At 41.6% G+C, this 20,891-nt stretch overlaps 1 protein-coding gene across 5 annotated transcripts in view; it reads right to left on the bottom strand.

Annotated features, from left to right (window-relative positions):
* The window catches only part of VPS13A (vacuolar protein sorting 13 homolog A), a 238,492-nt gene extending 219,933 nt beyond the window's left edge, over window positions 1-18,559 (bottom strand). For all 5 annotated transcript variants that reach the window (XM_019033908.4, XM_055351759.2, XM_019033909.4 and 2 more), the window contains exon 1: window positions 18,102-18,559. In XM_019033908.4, the coding sequence (XP_018889453.4) occupies window positions 18,102-18,201 (100 nt within the window). In that variant the 5' untranslated portion in view covers window positions 18,202-18,559. The remainder of the gene's footprint in view (window positions 1-18,101) is intronic.
* Between the last annotated feature and the right edge of the window lie 2,332 nt (window positions 18,560-20,891).

Here is a 20,891-nt window from a genome sequence, read left to right as displayed (position 1 = left end):
CCCAAATCACCACCTAAATTTATTCCTTAAGGAAATAGGGAAAAAAACAAAACAAAATGCAAACCTAGCAGAAGGGAGAAAATAATAAAGATCAGAGCAAAGATAAGTGAAAGAGAATGGAAAAAAAATAAAAATTAAAAAAAAAGCATTAGTTTTCTTTTTTTTTGAGACGGAGTCTCGCTGTGTCACCCAGGCTGGAGCGCAGTGGCACGATCTCAGCTCACTGCAACCTCCACCTCCTGGGATCAAGTGATTCTCCTGCCTCAGCCTCCTGAGTAGCTTGGATTACAGGGGCCCACCACCATGCCCAGCTAATTTTTATATTTTTAGTAGAGACGGGGTTTTGTCATGTTGGCCAAGCTGGTCTCGAACTGCTGACCTCAGGTGATCCACCCGCCTCAGCCTCCCAAAACGCTGGGATTACAGGCGTGAGCCACTGCACCGGGACACCGACTGTTAGTTTTCTAAAAAGATCAATAGGTTGGGCACGGTGGCTCACGCCTGTAATCCCAGCACTTTGGGAGGCCGAGGCAGGTGGATCACGAGGTCAGGAGATGCAGACCATCCTGGCTGACAGGGTGAAACTCGGTCTCTACTAAAAATACAAAAAAATTAGCCAGGTGTTGTGGCGGGCACCTGTAGTACCAGCTACTCTGGAGGCTGAGGCAGCAGAATGGCGTGAACCCGGGAGGCGGAGTTTCCAGTGAGCCGAGATTGCGCCACTGCACTCCAGCCTGTGTGACAGGCTTATACCATATTCAAAAATTAACTCAAAATGGATTCAAGAGCTAAATGTAAAACCTAAAACTATAAAACTTAGAATAAAGCATGGGGGAAAGTTCTGTGACACTGCATTTTGCAATGATTTCTTGGATATAACACCAAAAGCATAGGCAACAAAAGAAAAAAATAGGTGAATTGGACTCTGTCAAATGTTAAAATTTTTATTCCTCACATGACACTATATACAGTGAACAGACAACACAGAGGAGTCAGGGTGGCCAAGTAGACACAGAGTCAGGAAGAGCTTCCACCAACAAGAGACCAGGCCACCAAGAAGACCAGCACACTCTGAGCAGATCTTCGGAAGGAAGGCACTGAGAGTGGACAGAAGGAGGATGCAGATCCTGGGCTGAAGGAGGAGAAAGCTGGGAACCTTACAGGGAGTTCCCCAAGCACCATGACTCATTCTGACCCCAAATGCTCCTGGGGAAAGGATGAGTTAAACAGGCATGGAGTAGCCTGTTCTTGCCATGGACCTCTAGAATCCTAGCTGAAGGAGGCTCCATGACCCCCACAGACATTTGAGGTTGCAAAGACAGCTGCTTGGGAAGTTGGCAGAAACAGGACTCCAGTCTGCACGGAGCCCAGAAGGCCTGGTGTGGGAAGGGCTGCAGTGGAGCATGGCCAGGGATGTCCATCTCCCAAAGCTCACCACACACCTCTAGGTAGCTTTGGTCTTTGTTGACTATTGGACCTAGACAGAACAGAACTATCTTGCCCATGGCACAGGGCTTGTCGGATTTGAGCGCCCCCCCCCAACCCCCATCCCTGGTTGCCTGTTCCACAGTCCCTGCCTGGCCACATCCAATTGCAATGGACGCTGATGCCCAACCGCAGCACTTCCTGACAGCCACCACTATAGCTCCTTTGCTGGCAAGCCCCAGGTAACCACCAGAGAGCACCCGCACATGGGCCTCCACCAGCATCCACCCACCCATAGCTTCCCCGCACTGTTTTGCCAGGACACTGTCACCTACAGCCTCCCCCAACGGCTTTTCCAGTGTATATGCAGGCCTTACCACCCTACTGTCACCACCCCAACCAAACACTTTTGCCGGCCCCATCATCAGAGTGTTGTTGCCCAGCAGACCGGGAACACCTTGGCCCCACCAGTGCAATGGGTGCTTAACCTCGAGGAGACAGAGAACAAAGTCATGTGCCCAGTCCTAACACCCCAGGGTTACAGCATGCATGCCAGGAGTGCTGAGCTGAGCCTTGGTACCCAGAAATCATCAAGAAACTATGCCAGTCGACTAAACTCAACTTATATCACAGTCAAACCCTTGGGGCATCCAAGAATATAAAAGCAAAAAGCCTGAATCAAAGGATAGCAACTGGAGAGATTAAAGGAACATCAGCCCACAAAGATGAGAAAGAATCAGGGCAAGAATTCTAGCAACTCTATATGCCTGAGTGTCTTCTTACCTTAAAATGACTGCAGTAGCTCCCCAGCAGTGGTTCTTATTTTATTTATTTATTTTTTTAAAGAGAGAGTTTTGCCCTGTCACCCAGGCTGGAGTGCAGTGGCACGATCTCGGCTCACTGCAACCTCCACCTTCTGGGTTCAAGTGATTCTCCTGCCTCAGCTTCCCGGGTAACTAGGATTACAGATGCCCACCACCACACCCAGCTAATTTCTATATTTTAATTAGAGACAGGGTTTCACCATGTTGGCCAGGCTGGTCTTGAACACCTGACCTCAAGTGATCCGCCCACCTCAGCCTCCCAAAGTGCTGGGATTACAGGTGTGAGCCACTGTACCCAGCCTAGTGATGGTTCTTAATCACACTGAAATGATGGGCATAAAATTCAGAAGATACTGAAATTTGGGAGAAAGTTGAAACCCAATCCATGGAATTTAAGGAATCCAGTAAAATGAGTCAAGAGCTGAAACACGAAATAGTCATTTTAAGAAACAACCAAACTGATCTGACAGAGCTAAAAAACTCACTACAAGAACTTCACAATATCACTGGAAGTATTAGCAGAACAGATTAAGCTGAGGAGGGAATCTCAAGAACTTGAAGACTGGTTCTTCAGTATCAACTCAGACAAAAATAAAGGAAAAATAACTTTTCAATGGAAAAAAAATCTCCCAAAAACATGAGATTATGTGAAGAGATCAAATCTAAACTCGTTGTTGTCCCTGAAAGAGAGGGAGAGAAAACAGGCAACTTGGAAACATATTTGAGGATACTGTCCACAAAAATTTCCCCATCCTAGCTAGAGAGGTTGACATGCAAATTCAAGAAATTCATAGAACCCCTGCAAGATACTATACAAGACGACCATCCCCAAGACACATAATCATCAGATTCTCCAAGGTCAATGAGAAAGAAAAAAATATTAAAGGGAGCTAGAGAGAAGGGGCAGGTCTACTACAAAGGGAATCCCATCAGGCTAGCACCAGACCTTTCAGCAGAAATCCTACAAGCCAGAAGAGATTGGGGGCCTAATTCAGCATCCTTAAAGAAAAGAAATTCCAACCAAGAATTTCATATCTAACCAAACTAAGATTCATAAGTGAAGGAGAAATAAAATATTTTCAGACAAGTAAATGCTAAGGGAACTCATTACCACCAGACTTGCCTTTTAAGAGGTCCTTAAGGGAGTACTAACCATGGAAATGAAAGACCATTACCGGCCACCACAGAAACACACTTAAGTACAGAGACCACTAACTCTATAAAGCAACTATACAATCAAGTCTGCATACCAACCAGCTAACAACACGATAATAGGATGAAATCTGCACATATAACAATATTCATCTTGAATGTAAACAGGCTAAACATCCCACTTCAAAGGCACAGAATGGCAGTTCATATAAAGAACCAAGAACCAATTGTATGTTGTCTTTATGAGACCCATTTCATATGCAATGCCACCCATAGGCTCAAAGTAAAGGAATGGAGAAAGATCTATCAAGCTAATGTAAAACAAAAAAGGGCAGGCATGGGTAACTTATTTCAGACAAAACAGACTTGAAACCAACAACAATCAAAAAGGACAAAGAAGGTCATTACAAAACAATAAAAGGTTGAATTCAACAAGAAGACTTAACTATCCTAAATACGTATATACCCAACACGGAGCACCTAGATTCATAAAAGAAGCTCTCAGACACCTACAGAGACTTGCACAACCACACAATAATAGTGGGAGACTTCAAAAACCCACTGACAGCATTAGACAGACCTAAAGTCAACACTTCACCAAATGGACCTAACAGAGTTCTACAGAAAACCTCACCCAACAAAAACAGAATATACATTATTCTCATATGCACATGGCACATATCTAAAACCAACCACATGCTCAACCATAAAGCAATTCTCAACAAATTAAAAATCCCACAATCATACCAACCATGTTCTCAAGATGACAGTGCAATAAAAATAGGTAACAATACCAAGAAGATCTCTCAAAACCATACAATTCCATGGAAATTAAACCACTCCTGAATGACTTTTGGGTAAACAACGAAATCTTAATTTCACTGAAATCAAGAAATTCTTTGGGCCAGGCACGGTGGCTCATGCCTGTAATCCCAGTACTTTGCAAGGCTTAGGTGGGGGGATCACTTGAGCCCAGGAGTTCAAGACCAGCCTGGCCAACATGGTGAAACATTGTCTTTACAAAAAGTACAAAAAAAATTAGCCAGGTGTAGGAGTGCACACCTGCAGTCCCAGCTACTCAGGAGGCTGAGAGGTGGGAGGACTGCTTGAGCCTGGAAGGTGGAGGCTGCAGTGAGCCGTGTTCATGCCACTCCACTCCAGCCTCGGCAACAGGGCAAGAACCTATCTCAAAAAAAAAAAAAAAGAAGAAAAAGAAAAGAAAAGAAAGGAATTATTTGAAAGTAATGAAAACAAAGATACAATATACCAGAATCTCTGGGACATAGCTAATGTAGTCTTAAGAGGAAAGTTTATAGTGCTAAATGCCCACATCAAAATGTTAGAAAGATATAAAGTTAATAACTAACATCATGCCTAGAGGAACTAGAAAAATGAGCAAATCAACCCAAAGCTAGCCACAGAAAAGAAATAACTAAAATTAGAGTTGAACTGAACAAAAAAACATACAAAAGATAGTTCCTTGAAAGAATAAATAAGATAGATTGCCAGCCAGACTAACAAAGAAAAAAAAAAGAGAGAGAGGAGATCCAAATAAACACAATTAGAAATGGCAAAGGGGACATTACCACTGACCCAGAGAAATACAAAAAATCCTTAGAGGCTATTATGAACATCTCTATGCACACTAACTAGAAAATTTACAAGAAATGGATGAATTCCTGGAAACATACAACCTCCCAAGATTGAACCTGGAAGAAACTGAATACCTCAACAGAGCAATAATGAGTTCTGAAATTGTATAAAAAGTCTACCAACCAGAAAAAGCCCTGGACCAGATGGATTCATAACCAAATTCTACCGGACATATAAAGAAGAGCTGGTACCAATCTATTGAAACTATTCCAAAAAATTGAGAAGGAGGGACTCCTCCCTAACTCATTTTATTTTATGAAGCCAGCATCATTCTGATAACAAAACCTGGCAGAGACGTAACAAAAACAGGAAACTTCAGGCCTATATCCCTGATCAACATAAATGCAAAAATCTTCAACAAAATAGTAAACCAAATCCAGCAGCACATCTACCATGATCAAGTAGACTTTATTCCTGGTATGCAAAGTTGGTTCAATATACACAAATCAATAAGTGTGATTCATTACTAAACAGAACTAAAAACAAAAACCACATGATCATCTTTATAGATTCAGGACTTTTGATAAAATTCAACATCCCTTCATGTTAAAAACCCTCAAAAGACTAAGCATCAAAGGAATATACCTGGAAATAATAAGAGCCATCTATGAAAAACCCACAGCTAACATCACACTGAATGGGCAAAAGCTGGAAGTATTCCCCTTGAGAACCAGGACAACACAAGGATACCCACTTACTCCTATTCAGCATAGTTCTGGAAGTCCTAGCCAGAGCAATCAGGAAAGAGAAAGAAATAAAAGACATCCAAATAGGAAGAGAGGAAGTCAAATCATCCCTGTTTGCAGATGGTATGATTCTATACCTAGAAAACTCCATAGTCTCTGCCCAAAGGTTCCTAGAACTAATAACTTCAACCAACTTTCAGGATACAAAATCAATGTACAAAAATCAGTAGTATTTCTATATACCAATAACATCCAAGCTGAGAGCCAAATCAAGAATTCAATCCCATTCACAATCGCCACAAAAAGAATAAAATGCCTAGGAATAGAGCTAATCAGAGAGGTAAAAGATCTCTACAATGAGAATTACAAAACACTGCTCAAAGAAATCAGAGACAACACGAACAAATGGAAAAACATTCCATGCTCATAGACAGGAAGAACCAAAATTGTTAAAATGTCCATACTGCCCAAAGCAATCTACAGCTTCAATGCTATTCCTATCAAACTGCCAATGTTATTTCTCACAGAATTAGAAAAAACTATTTTAAAATTCATACTGGCCCAAAAAAGGAGCCTGAATAGCCAAAGCAACCCTAAACCAAAAGAACAAAGCCTGAGGCATCACACTACCTGACTTCAACCTATACTACAAGGCTACAATAACCAAAACAACATGGCACTGATACAAAAACAGACATGTAGACCAATGGAACAGGTCAAGAGCCCAGAAATAAAGCCAGACACCTACAACCATCTGATTTTAACAAAACTGACAAGCAATGGGAAAAGGACTCCCTATTCAATAAATGGTGTGGAGATAACAGCCAGCCACATGCAGAAGACTGAAACTGGATCCTACCTTTCACCATATACAAAAATCAACTCAAGACAGATTAAAGACTTAAATGTAAAACCTAAAACTATAAAAACCCTAGAAGAAAACTTAGGGAATACCATGCTGGACATAAGCCCTGGCAAAGATTTCACGATGAAAATTCCAGAACTACAAAAAAAAAAAAAAAAAATGGCAACCTAATTAAACTAAAGAGCTCTTGCACAGCAAATGAAACTGTCCACAGAGTAAACAGACAATCTACAAAATGGGAGAAAACATTTGCAAGCTATACATCCAACAAAGGTCTAATTATCCAGAATCGATAGAGAACTTAAATAAACAAGCAAAAAACTAACAAGCCCATTTAAAAAATGGGCAATGGACATGAACGGACACCTCTCAAAAGACACACATGGCCAAGAAACATGGAAAAAAAAAAACTCAACATCACTAATCATTAGAGGAATGCAAATAAAAAGCAGTGAGATACGATCCTTCACCAGTCAGAATGGCTATTATTAAAAAGTCAAAAATAGCAGATGCTGGTGAGGCTGCAGAGAAAAGGGAACACTTACACACCGCTGGTGGGAATGTAAATTAGTTCAGCCACTTTGGAATGCAGTGTGGAGATTTAAGAACTAAGAACTACCAAAGAATTAAGAACTACCATTAGAACCAGCAATCCCATTACTGGGTATATACCCAAAGGACCATAAACTGTCCTACCATAAGGACATATGCATGCGTATGTGCACCACAGCACCACTTCACAATAGCAAAGACATGGAATCAACACAGATGTCTGTCAACAATGGACTGGATAAAGAAAATGCAGTATATATTCACCATGGACTACCACACAGCCATGAAAAGGAGCAAAATCATGCCCTTTGCAGCAACATGGATGCCACTGGAGAGCATTATCCTAAGCAAGTTATCACAGAAAAAGAAAACCAAATACTGCATATTCTCACAAGACGGAGTTAAAACTTGAGTACTGGGTTAGTCCATCGTTGTGCTGCTATAAAGAAATACCTGAGCCTGGGTAATTTACAAAGAAAAGAGGCTTAATTGGCTCATGGTTCTGTAAGCTGTACAGGAAGCATGGCACCAGCATCTATCTGCCCAGCTGCTGGGGAGGACGCAGGAAGCTTTCAATCATGGCAGAAGGCAAAAGCGGAGCCAGAACATCACATGGCCACAGCAGGAGCAAGAGGGGGAGTGCACAGGGAGGTGCCACACACTTAACCAGATCTTGCAAGAACTATTGCAAGGACAGCACCAAGCCATGAAAGATCCACCCCTATGACCCAACTGCTTCCCACCAGTCCCCACCTCCAACAATGGGGATTACAATTAAATATCAGACTTGGTGGGGACATGTATTCAAACTCTATCCAGTACACATGGACACAAAGAAGGAAACAACAAACACCAAGGCCTACTTGAGGGTGGAGGGTGTGGGGAGGGTGAGGATCAAAAAACTATCTATCGGGTACTATGCTCTCTACCTGGGTGACAAAATAATTTATACATCAAACCCCAGTGACACACAATTTACCCACACAACAAACCCGCACATGTACCCCATGAACCTAAAATAAAAGTTAGCAGGGAAAAAAAGGAAGAAAAGGTAACACACAAAATGGGAAATATTTGCAAATCACATATCTGATAAGCAGCTAACGTGTGTGTGTGTGCGCGTGTGTGTGTGTATAAACTCTTACAACTCAAAAAACAACCTGATTAAAAGATGGACAAAGGACTTAAATAGATATTTCTCCAATTAAGATATACAAATGGTTAATAAGCCCATGAAAAGATGTTCAACATTACTAATTAGAGAAATGTAAATGAAAACTACAAGATACCACCTCATATCCATTAGGATAACTACTATCAAAAAAAGAGAAAATAAATGTTGGTGAGGATGTGGAGAAATGGTGACCTTTACATTCCTACTGTTGGTAGGAATGTAAAATGGTGCAGTCACTATAGAAAGTAGTACGATGGTTCCTCAAAAAAATTGATAATGGAATTACTATATGATCCAGTAATTCTGCTTCTGGGTACGTAACCCAAAAATCTGACAGCACAGACTGAACTTCAAAGAAAAATATCCATGTTCATAACACCATTATTCACAACAGCCAAAAGATGGAAGCTGCCCACTATTCATCAACAGATGAATGGAGAAACAAAATGCAGTATATACATACAATGGGATACTATTTAGCTTGAAAAATTATTGAAATTCTGACATTTCCTACAACACGGATGCACCTTGAGGACATTATGCTAAGTAAATGAAACCAGTAACAAATGGCAAATACTGTATAATTCCACTTATACTTCAAGTATTCGAATTTACAGAGATCAAAAGTAGAATAACGGTTACTGGGGTCTGGGAAGACGGTGGAATGGGTAGTCATTGCTTAACGCGTAAGTGGTTCAGTTTTGCAAGATGAAGAATTCAGGAGATGAATAGTGGTGAAGTCAGGAGATGAATGGTGGTGATGGTTGCACAATGTAAGTGTACTTAATGACATGAAGTGTACACTTAAAATGGTTAAGATAGGCCGGGCGTGGTGGGTCACACCTGTAATCCCAGCACTTTGGGAGGCCAAGGCGGGCAGATTACTAGGTCAAGAGATCAAGACCATTCTGGCCAACATAGTGAAACCCCATTTCTACTAAAAATACAAAAATTAGCTGGGCACAGTGGCATGCATCTGTAGTCCCAGCTACTTAGGAGGCTGAGGCAGGGGAATCGCTTGAACCCGGGAGGCAGAGGTTGCAGTAAGCAGAGATTGCGCCACTGCACTCCAGGCTGGGCAACACAGCAGGACTCCATTTCAAAAATACAAAAAAACAGATAAATAAAGGAGTTCTTCAGAAAGAAGGAAAATGATTTAAACCAAAAACTCAGATTTACAGGAGCATTAGAGAATTAAGAGATGAAGGTAAATTAAGTCTTTTCTTCCTTATTCTTAAATTAACAGAAAAATGATTGTCTAAAATACTAATAGCAGCAATGCACTGGATTATTACAGCTTATAGGTAAGTGAAATTAATGACAACAATGTTACAATGGGCAGAAGGGAGGAATCTGTATATTGTATTGTAAGATAGAGTATTATGTATACTACCTCCATTTTCCATGAAGTAGTACAGTGGGATTTTTTTGTTTTTGTTTTTTTTGAGACAGAGTTTTGCACTGTCGCCCAGGCTAGAGTGAAGTGGCACAATCTCGGCTCACTGCCTCCCAGTTCAAGTGATTCTCATACCTCAGCCTCCTGAGTAGCTGAGACTACAGGCGCACATTACCATGCCCAGCAAATTTTTTGTATTTCTAGTAGAGATGGGGTTTCACCATGTTGACCAGGCAGGTCTCGAACTCTTAACCTTAAGTGATCCGCCAGCCTCAGTCCCCCAAAATGCTGGAATTACAGGCGTGAGCCACTGTACCTGACCTATAATGTTATTTGGACGTGGACCTGGACTAGTTTTAAGTGAACAGCACTAACTGTAAGACAACCACTTAAATAAATTGTTTAAGAAGTATAATTGGTATGCTAAGACAGGAGAAAAAAATTAAATCATATCAAATGATCAATTAAAACCAGAGAAGGCAAAAGAGGAGGGGAAGACTGTTTAAAAAGGAAACAAGTATAACAAACAGAAAACAGCTATAAATATGATAGATACTGTCAAAGGAAAATAAAGGTTTTTCTTTCTACTCTCATATTCAACACAGAACCCTTAGATAACCAGATATGTGAAGTTTTTCCCCCAATCCCTAAACAATTCTCCAACAGACACCAACTATAATTCAATTAAATAATGACACTATCTACCTAGAAATAGTGTCATATCGGGCCGGGCGCAGTAGCTCACGCCTGTAATCCCAGCACTTTGGGAGGCCAAGGCAGGTGGATCACAAGGTCAAGAGATCAAGACCATCCTGGTCAACATGGTGAAACTCCGTCTCTACTAAAAATACTAAAAGTAGCCTGGTGTCGTGGCAGGCGCCTGTAGTCCCAGCTACTCGGGAGGCTGAGGCAGGAGAATCACTTGAACCCGGGAGGCGGAGGTTGCAGTGAGCCAAAATTGCACCACCGCACTCCAGCCTGGCGACACAGCGAGACTCTGTCTCAAAAAAAAAAAAAAGAGATAATGTCATATCCTACATGGTAAGGGCTCAGTTCCATAAGACTGCCCCTCACTTCAGATGTCAGTCACAAGTCCCAGGCTGTGATCTGTGCTTCTGATTGACCAGCTATAAATCAGGGTTCATACCTGATTTTATTTGGTTTGATAATTTGCTGGGATAACTCACAAAACTCAGGGAAATACTTATATTTAACAGTTTATCATAAAGGATATTACAAAGGATACAGATAAAGAGATGGACAGGGCAAAGTAAGGTGGTGGGGAGCTTCCATGCCCTCCCTGTTGTGGACTTTGGTATCTGCACAGGTCTTGGAACCAAACCCCTGGAGACACTGAGTGCTAAACATACACGTCATGATCAAATGGGATTTATTCTAGGTATGCAAGGCTAGTTCAACATTCAAAGATCAATTAATGTAATGTATCACACCAACATATTAAAAAAGAAAAAAATCCTATGATAATAGTAATAGATGCAGAAAAAAACATTTGACAAAATCCAGCATTCTTTTGTTTTTGTTTTTTTGAGACAGAGTCTTGCTCTGTCACCTAGGCTGGAGTGCAGTAGCACGATCTCGGCTCACTGCAACCTCTGCCTCCCATGTTCAAGCGATTCTCGTGTCTCAGCCTCCCAAGTAGCTGGGACTACAGGTGCCCGCCACCATACTCAGCTAATTTTTGTATTTTCAGTAGAGACAGGGTCTCACCATGTTGGCCAGGCTGGGCTCGAACTCCTGGCCTCAACTGATCTGGCCACCTCAGCTTCCCAAAGTGCTAAAATTACAGGCATGAGCCATCATGCCTGGCTCCAACATTCTTGAAGGAAAAGAAAACACTCTCAGCAAAGCAGAATAGATGTATATGTATGACAGAAAGAAAAAAATTAGAGTATTTGTTGCCTCTGAAGATGAGGGTAGGAATAAATTAGGAAAGGTCAGGAAAAAGACTTTCTGGGGTGATGGTCATGTTCTATATCTTGACTGGGTTTGAGTTACACGTGTGTATGTATTTGTCAAAACTCAGTCAATCTACACTTAAGATTTGTATATTTTCTTCTACATAAATTTTACCTCAAAAGGAAAAAAACTAAGCAAATATTGCACTCTAATTAATGATACACATGCTGAAGTATTTAGGAGGAAATGAACTCATCTCTACAACTTATTCTGAAATACATTTAATAATATGAATTGCTGCATGGATAGATGGACAGATGGACAGGTATGTGACAAAACATGTGTGGTTAAATATTAATGGTATTTCATTATATGGATATGCCAGTTTGTTTATCCATTCACCTGTTGGTGGATACTTGGACTGTTTCCCATTTGGGGCTATTAAAAATAAAGCTGCTATGCACATTTGTGTGCAAATCTTTGTATGAACATATGCTTTCATTTCTCTTGGGCAAACATGTAGAAGTGCAATGGCTTGATAACATGGTTGATGCATGTTTAACTTTTTAAGAAATTGCCAAACTGTTTTCCCAAGTTGTTTAACATTTTACATCCCCAGGAGACATATAATAAAGAGTTCCAGTTTTTCCACATCCTCACCACCACTTGCTATGGTCAGCAATAAAAAGGAATAAATTATTGATTGTACTACCACATGGATGAATCTCAAAATAATTATGCTGAAATAAGCCAGACTGAAAGAATACAAACTGTACAATCCCATTTATACAAGTCTAGAAAACTCAAGCTAATATGCAGTAACAGAAAGCAAATCAGCAAAAACCTGAGGACAAGAAGGGTATAAGGGACAAGGAGGGTTAGAAGATACGGTTTACAAAAAGGCACAAGGAAACTTCTAGGTATGATAGATATGTTCATTATCATGTGATGATTGTTACCTGCATGCACATATATGCTAAAACTTATCAAATTGTAGACTTTAATGTGTATTTTACTGCATGTTAATTATACCTCAATAAAGCTGTTAATACATAATATTAATGACAGAATCTAGATAATGGGTATATGGAGAGGCACTGTAAAATCTCCTAACTCTTTTTATAATAAAATGTTTCATAGTCTTTAAAGTTTTATTAAAGTATCTTAGAACATAAATATAAAAATAATATACAAGGAATTAGAATTGGTCATTAACACCAGACTGTAACAATCATTTGTTTGGCTCCCTAGTGTATACTGGGCACAGAAGAATGACTCCTTAAAAATCAAAAACTGTATCCTAACTGAATCTTCATCTTCTGTACTGCTTCTGGTATCATGGGGGTATCCAGCTAAGTGGCCACTAAACACATGATTCTATTATAAAGGGAAAACTGGGAGATTAACATTTCAAAAACAGAATATGTATGTTAGTTAATAGACAAGAAAACTGAACTTCTAATGTTACATAAAGATGTCAGGCATTATCAAAAAAAATTACAAATTTGTCCAAGTATCGTGATTTCGGAGAAAACAAAACAGAGACAAAGGAGGCTAACTTAAGAAGGGGCTATGAAGTACAGGTACTTCCTGTGTTACCAATGATAATTCTATCACACAAGCCACTTTTACTACTGCTTTTGTCGATTAAAAATTCTAATACTTTTCCCCTTAATGTTCTCTTAAAATGTACCCAACTGTGCATCAAGTCCCCAGTGTCATTTGTTTAAAAAAAGATTTTCATGTCCTACTCCAGATAAATAATTTATAATCTCTGGGGGCAGGTTCAAAAATCTGTATTCATAATAAGCACCTATGGCTGATTCTGATGCAGCCTAGCTCTTAAAGAAAATATGTGAAATGGCCGGACGCAGTGGCTCACACCTGTAATCCCAGCAGTTTGGGAGGCCAAGGCAGGTGGATCACTTGCGGTGAGGCGTTCGAGACCAGCCTGGTTGACGTGGTGAAATGCCGTCCCTACTAAAAATACAAAAATTAGCCATGCATGGTGGTGGGCACCTTTAATCCCAGCTACTCGGCACACTGAGGCAGGAGAATCACTTGAGGCCGTGAGACAGAGGTTGCAGTGAGCCGAGATCGCATCACGGCACTCCCACCTGGGTGACAGAACGAGACTCCGTCTCAAATAAAAAGAAAAGAAAAAGAAAAAGAAAATTGCTGGAGAAAGCTGGGGAGATAAATTTCAGATGAGTCTATGAAATATTACCACCTCTCTAACTAGATGATATATGGGAAGGGAGAATTATAAATAGAAGTGTATAAAAAGTATACCTTACCAACATCAAAATTTGCCAAGAGTCAGTCCTGGAATGAAGCTCAATTCCTTTTTCATCCCCTGTAAGATAGAGTCTTCTAGCAGTGAGTCTACTTACTGTATTGAACCCAGTACAGTAGCACTCTTCTGCTGCATTATAGTTAAACAGGTTTTTGAAAAAGTCCTCATTCATATATAAGAATGCTTCCATGGGAAAAATGCATTCTGATTTCCAAAGAATCCATCTCAGCAACAAATTTTCAGAGCACCATCCATTATTAGTAATGACTGAATACTAATTGATACTATCATAGTAACATGCTAATATTGAAATTTGCTGGATTATTTCAGAAGCCTAGCAAAAGCACACATTTACAACTACCAATAGGTCCTTCGCGTTAGACCATAAAATATTATCTTAAAATTTTCCTATGCAGCATCTAGTTTCTGTCTTTTTTTTTTTTTTTTTTTTTTTTTTTTGAGGCAGGGTCTCTCTCTGTTGGCCAGGCTAGAGGGCAGTGGTGTGATCTCAGCTCACTGCAACCTATGCCTCCCAACTTCAAGTGATTCTCCTGCCTCAGTCTCCTGAGTAGCTGGGATATACAGGCGAGCGCCACAGTACCCAGCTAATTTTTTGTATCTTATTTTTTTCGTAGAGATGAGGTTTCACCACGTTGGCCAGGCTGGTCTGAAGTGATCCACCCTCCCCGGTGTCCCAAAGTGCTGGGATTACAGGCATGAGCCACTACGCCTGGCCACCTAGTTTCTATTACAGAAATTTTCAAACAATGTTTTTTAAAAATCCTCCAAATTTATCAAATTACTACTTTTGAAATTCTCAAAGAATATTTTAAAAAAATACTCCAGCTATTAAAGTTTCATTTATCAAAACATAACCAATTTCTATAAATAAAACACTGACATGTTATTTTATTTTATTTTGAGACAGAGTCTCGCTGTCTGTTGCCTAGGTTGGAATGCAGTGGCATGATCAGAGCTCACTGTAATCTCAAACTCCTATGCTCAAGCCATCTTCCCGCCTCAGCCTTTCAAAGTGCTGGGATTACAGGAATGAGCACCACACCTGGACAATGACTTGTTATTTTTTAAATTATTTGTTAAAGACTAAAGTTAGAGGGATCACACTACCTGATTTCTAGACTAACTACAAAGACACAGTTATCAAAACAGTGTAGCATTGGTGAAATGATAGGCACACAGATTGAGACAGACTAAAGCCACACAATATTAAGTCTACTGATTTTTTTTTTTTTACGAAATGCAAAGATAATTCAATAGAGAAAGGATCCTCTTTTTTAGCAAGTGGTGCTGAACAATTGGATATTTGCATCCACATGCAAACAAATGAACCTCAACCTTCAACACATATCACACACCTTATACAAAAAGAAATCCAAAACCTAAAACTACAAAACTTCCTTAAGAAAACATAGGAGAACATCTTTGACTTTGGGTTGGGAAAATATTTCTTAGATATGAATACCAAAAGCCATGATTCATAAAAGAAATGTTTTATAAACTGGGCTTTTCCCAAAATCAAAAATGTATGCTCTGCAAAAGACAAAATGGGAAAAGACTGAGAAAGTATTTTCCAATTACATATCTGACGAAGAACTTGTATCCTTAATATTTAAAGAACTCTCAAAACTCAAAAATAAGAAAACAAACACTCTGGAAAAAGAGTTTGGCTGTTCCTCAGAAGGTTACACAAAGTCAGCACATGACCCAGCAATTCCACTTCTAGGTATATCCAAGAGAATTTAAAACATACATCCACAAAAAAACTTGTACATGAATGTTCAGTGGCATTATTCATAATACCCAAAAGGTGGATGTTTAGGAATAATCTAAACATCCAGCAACTGGTGAGTATAGATAAATAAATTGTGGTCTATGAATATAATGGAGTATTATTCAACCCTAAGAGCAAATGAAATAGTCATACATCCTTCAACATGGAGGAACCTTGAAAATACATTAGGTTAAAGAAGCCAGAAACAAAAGGCCACATATTATATAATTCCATTTAAATGAAATGTCCAGAATTACCAAATCCATAAAGACAGAAAGATTAGTGGTTGCCAGAGGTGGAGTAGTGAGAAGGGAGGAAATTGGGAGTCACTCCTAATGGACATAAGATTTAATTTTGGGGTGCTGAAATATTCCGGAATGAGAGAGTGGTGATGGTTGTATAATTTTGTGACTATACTAAAAAACACTGAATTGTACATTTTAAAAGAGTGAAATTTATGGTATATGAAATAAATCCCAAAAAAAAAAGTACGACCCAATTTAAAACCACTCTTAGGTATTTATCCAAGAGAAATAACAATTATGTTCACACAAACACCCGTACGTGAATGTTTATGACAGCTTTATTTATAACCTCCAAAAACTGAAATATTCTTCAACCAGCAAACAGATAAATACTTACAGTCAGGCGGGCGCAGTGGCTCACGCCTGTAATCCCAGCACTTTGGGAGGCAGAGGCAGGCGGATTACTTGAGGTCAGGAGTTTGAGACCAGCCTGGCCAACATTGCAAAACCCCCTCTCTACTAAAAATTAGCCGGGCGTGGTGGCGGGGTGAGGTCAACTGCAAAGGAGCAGCTGAGAGAATTCGGGAGGCTTGATGAACCTTTTATGTGTCATTATTGTGATGGTGGATACATGCCTCTTAGCATTTGTCAAGACAGAACTGTATCACAAGAGTGAATTTTACTGCATGTAAATTTTAAATAAATAAATAAGTTGATTAATCACACTCTAGACAAACCTCCACCCTGAATGTGGAAGCAAGACTCCACTACAGATCAAAGTTCACCTCAAGTATTCTTAAGGCTTCCTTCTGAGGCACATGGGAGACAAATTTTATTTTCACTTTGCAACTAAAAAGCAGCATAAACAGCCTGCAAGTTTCTCGTACTAATCAAACAGGCTGAGCAGCTATCACTATGTCCCTAGTTTTTGTAGTCCACTCACTCTCCATCATGATACTAGGTCCCCACCGTAGTAACATTCTTTAAAATCAAACTAAATTACCTGTTTACATTATCTCATAAACGAGAAGAGTCAAGGTAAGTATTTTAGAAGAAGACTGGAAGTGTGTGCACAGACAAGAATAAATTACTTTAAATATATATTTAAACACACACACTATTCACACACAAAATTAACCCTCACTTTGGCCTGGGAAATTCATTTCACAAACGAGTCTAATTTCTAGCGGGTGTTTAAAATAAACAAGCGCATAATGCAAAAACAGATGGAAACACTAAAAATGAGGCTCTCAGTAAGGCAGAATACCACACTAAACGGACACAAGGAAAGCTCGGTCCTTCACCACCTAGGCAGCGCAGGGCCCTGTTCAGCCCGGTCTTTTGCAGGTCTGAGACGTTGCACCGCACGCCCTGGTTTTTCTTTAAAATTCGGCAATTCACTCTGACCCACATATCCTAAAGTCTTGAAAATGTGACACATTCCTAGGTCAGGCTGTTAACTGCAACCACACAAGCAACTGTTTGAGTTACTTTGCACGTGAGTTTCCTTTTTGTTATCGGCCGAACCCAGGCGAGAGAGAGCCGGCGTCCGGATCCTAGGGCCGGAAGGGGGAGAGCAGAAAGCACCACGGGTCTAGCCAGGAACTGAGGCTGGGGAAGCAAGGAAGCGGGCGTCTCCGGTCACAGCGCCCTGCCTTCACGTGCGAGGCAGCAGGCAACACGCGGGGGATTTCTGGGGCCTTCGTCATAAACCCAGGGGAGCAAAGGACAGGGATGGGACCCAGCCCAGGAAGGCGTCGTCTCGCCTCCTCGCCCCGCGCGGCTAAAGCCGGACCGTGCGGGGCCAGGGGTAGAGAACGGCCCCTCGCCGGGACTTGAACGCCAGAGCCTCGGAGCCCACGGCAAGTCCGCTCCGCTCGGAAAATATAGACCTTTTCATCCCGCACTCATGACCCTCTCCTTTTCCCCAAAATATAAACAACTCGAGGGCGGAGGCCAGGGAACTGCCGCCCGGCTTTACGTAACTTGACCCACAGGCGGGCGGCGGCAGGTGGCTGCACCCGGCGAGCAAGGTGCTCGAAGCCCCGAGAACGCATGACGCCGCTCGGGCAGCGAGACGGCCGGGAAGCACTAGAGGCCGGGGAGCGGCGGCGGCCTCCTTACCTTTCCAGATGCCCAGAGAGAGCTGGGACGTGTCCAAGTCCACCACGTAGTCCCCCAAGAACCGGTTCAACACGTCCACGACCACCGACTCGAAAACCATGTTCCTCAGCCGTGGTGGGCACGGCAACCGGCCCGTGCGCTCCTCCTACCGCCGCCTTCCCCACGCCCCTCCCTCGAGGTAATTCGGTTCACCGGCTCCGGAGCCGCTTCTGCTGCGGCGCCCCCGCTGGCCCGACGCGCAGCCCTAGCGAGCCCAGCGAGAGACGGAGGCGGCCGCTCTCACGACGCGTGCGCAAGTCTGCGCGCGGCTGGAGGCGGAGCGCGGCGCAGACCTGGGCGCGCAGCCCTGAGAGGGAGGAAAGGCGGCTGCGCGGCCGCGGCTCTGGAGGGTGCCCTTTTCGCGCCGAGCCCGGCTCTTCTCTCCTGTCGGCCCCGCCTCCTCCCCATCGCCTGGCAACGGGACACCCGTCTGGAGCTACCGGATTTTTTCCGACCCCGCCCCCTCCTGCAGATCAGCGTCCCCAACGGCCCCCCAGGGCGGGGCGGTTACGCCCGACGGGAACGCCCCTCCCCCTAGAAGGTGGTGGCCGCCTCCACGCGTGTGACGGGGCTCGCCCCTGAGTGAGGGTGGGCGGATCCCAGCCCCGTCGCCAGAAGCTTCAAGGGGGCTGTCCCAGGGAGCATCTCCCCTCATCATTACAGGGTGGGAGGGTCCAGCCAGCCTGGGTGTCTCGGTGCCTGTAACCTCCCTGCCTGGTCCTCCGACCGCCTGGCTCTTAGGAGGACTTAACTTCCTGCTGCGAGTCGAGGATGGAATTACATAGTCCCTGCCCTGCATCTGAGATGAGCACCCATTTTTGGTCAAGTCATTTATACGGAGCTGTCTTTCATTCCAAAGAGTGACACGCTTCCCTGCAGATAAGAGTTAGAGTCAGCCGGTCTGGAAACTGCTGAACACCCTCCAAGAAATACTGGGAGTGCTGGACCCTTGACCCCTAAGCCTCCACCGAACCACTGACCTAAAATAAATTACAATTACAGATCTTTCGACCTGTTTGGTCTTACTTAGAAGTAATCACAAAGGCCTGAGATCACAGAGATGCTAAATGTGAGGTTTAGAGAACTGTAATTAATAATCTTCAAGACCGAAAAAGTGTACATTGAGCGTTTTCTCTTTACACGTTAAATGAATAATGATGGATTTCTATTAATTCCTGTGTCATTTTACTACTTTTTGTGCATAGTCACCGACTTTTCAAAATTAAATGTTTAGGTTGTGCCTTTGAAAGTAGAATGCCTGACAAAAACTGTACATTTTTACATGAGTTTATGAATGATTTTCATATAATTTTATATTTGAAGGACCTTTATGAGGTCTCCAACCTCCTAGTCTTAAATATAATGAAGCTGAAATGTTAGGGATGTGTGCAAGGTCATACAACCAATGTTCTGTGGAAGAACTGGAACTTGGCCCTTCTGATTGGCCACCACCCCACCTGCTTCTCTCGCATTCAGCTAACAGTCTGCTTCAGAATACCTGCACGGAGAAACGAATAGAGGCTAAAATGCCTAGGAAGGGAAAGAGCTCTACATAATGAGGCATTTTGCCATTGCACTATTAATAAGAAGCCAGATACACAGTAGCTGCAAAATTCCGCTGTTATATCTAGCACTGCAAATCCAAAGTTACAAGAATTTCCAGAACTCCAAAAATCCATCTTAAGTATCTTGCAAACGTTTTCATATTAGTTTTCTACAATCTAGGAAAATTTTGTGGAAGTGAGGAAGGGGAAGGGATGTTGCTGAAAAGTTAGAGGTATAAGCATAAAGCAATGAAAAAAATTCTGCTGAGGAAGTGTTAGAAATAAGTGGATGCATATTGTAACTGAATTCTTATCTAGTGTTAGATGTATATGAACATGCTTTGTAAATACTAAAAGACAACATTTTGCATTCAGTCTTTGCATTGCTTAATCCATCTAAGGAAGTTTGTAAGCAAAAATATATTAACATCATCATGTAAAAGTTATGCTCATTAAACCATTAAACCAAATTTCTGTTGTATCTTGAAAAATAAGCCCAATGACTACCATAAAACTCGAGTTTCAAATTAGGAAGTATGTCAGTGTATGTTATTCTTTCTCTAGATCACAATTAAAATGCTATACTTCATTCTTTGATCAAATGGAAAAACAAAAGAGGGGGAGAGCATCTGAATGACCCCAAACTGCAATATCATCTAACTTTATAATAAATCTCTAACTTTGCAAGTAGGACTTGCAGTTTTATGTATACCTTCCATGCCACAGCTCTTCGTCTTTAAAGTTTTGGTGTACTGGTAGTAATCTTGGAATTTTTTTTCTCCTAATCTTAATTCTTTTGTCCACAAGTAAATGTCATTGGTGTGCTGCTTGTCCTTATCATTCCCCATGGGCATTGTGGTAGCAGGCTAGATGGCCAGATAACAAAGCTGTTGAAGCAGACCACAAAGCTGTTGAAGCAGAAGATGTCCTGGAGGAACAAGTGTAGAAGATGGCCATTTTATAGGTATGGGACTTTTACTGATCTAACTTCACAGAGCCCTGTGCTCCATCTGTTTATGCTTTAAAAATTTTAAACAATAAAAAGTTATGTGGAGCCTGGCATGGTAGCACATGCCTGTATCCCAGCTACTCCAAGGGTGAGAGGATCCCTTGAGCCCAGGAGTTTGGGGCTGCAGTAAACTATGATGGTGCCACTGCACTCCAGCCTGGGTGACACAGTGAAAAAAAAAAATTCTTTAGACTATGT

The sequence above is a fragment of the Gorilla gorilla genome, chromosome 13 (genome assembly GCF_029281585.2).
Source record: "Gorilla gorilla gorilla isolate KB3781 chromosome 13, NHGRI_mGorGor1-v2.1_pri, whole genome shotgun sequence".
NCBI lineage: Eukaryota > Metazoa > Chordata > Mammalia > Primates > Hominidae > Gorilla > Gorilla gorilla.
Note: the sequence above shows the minus strand (reverse complement) of the source record. Positions and strands in the feature narration are given on the sequence as shown.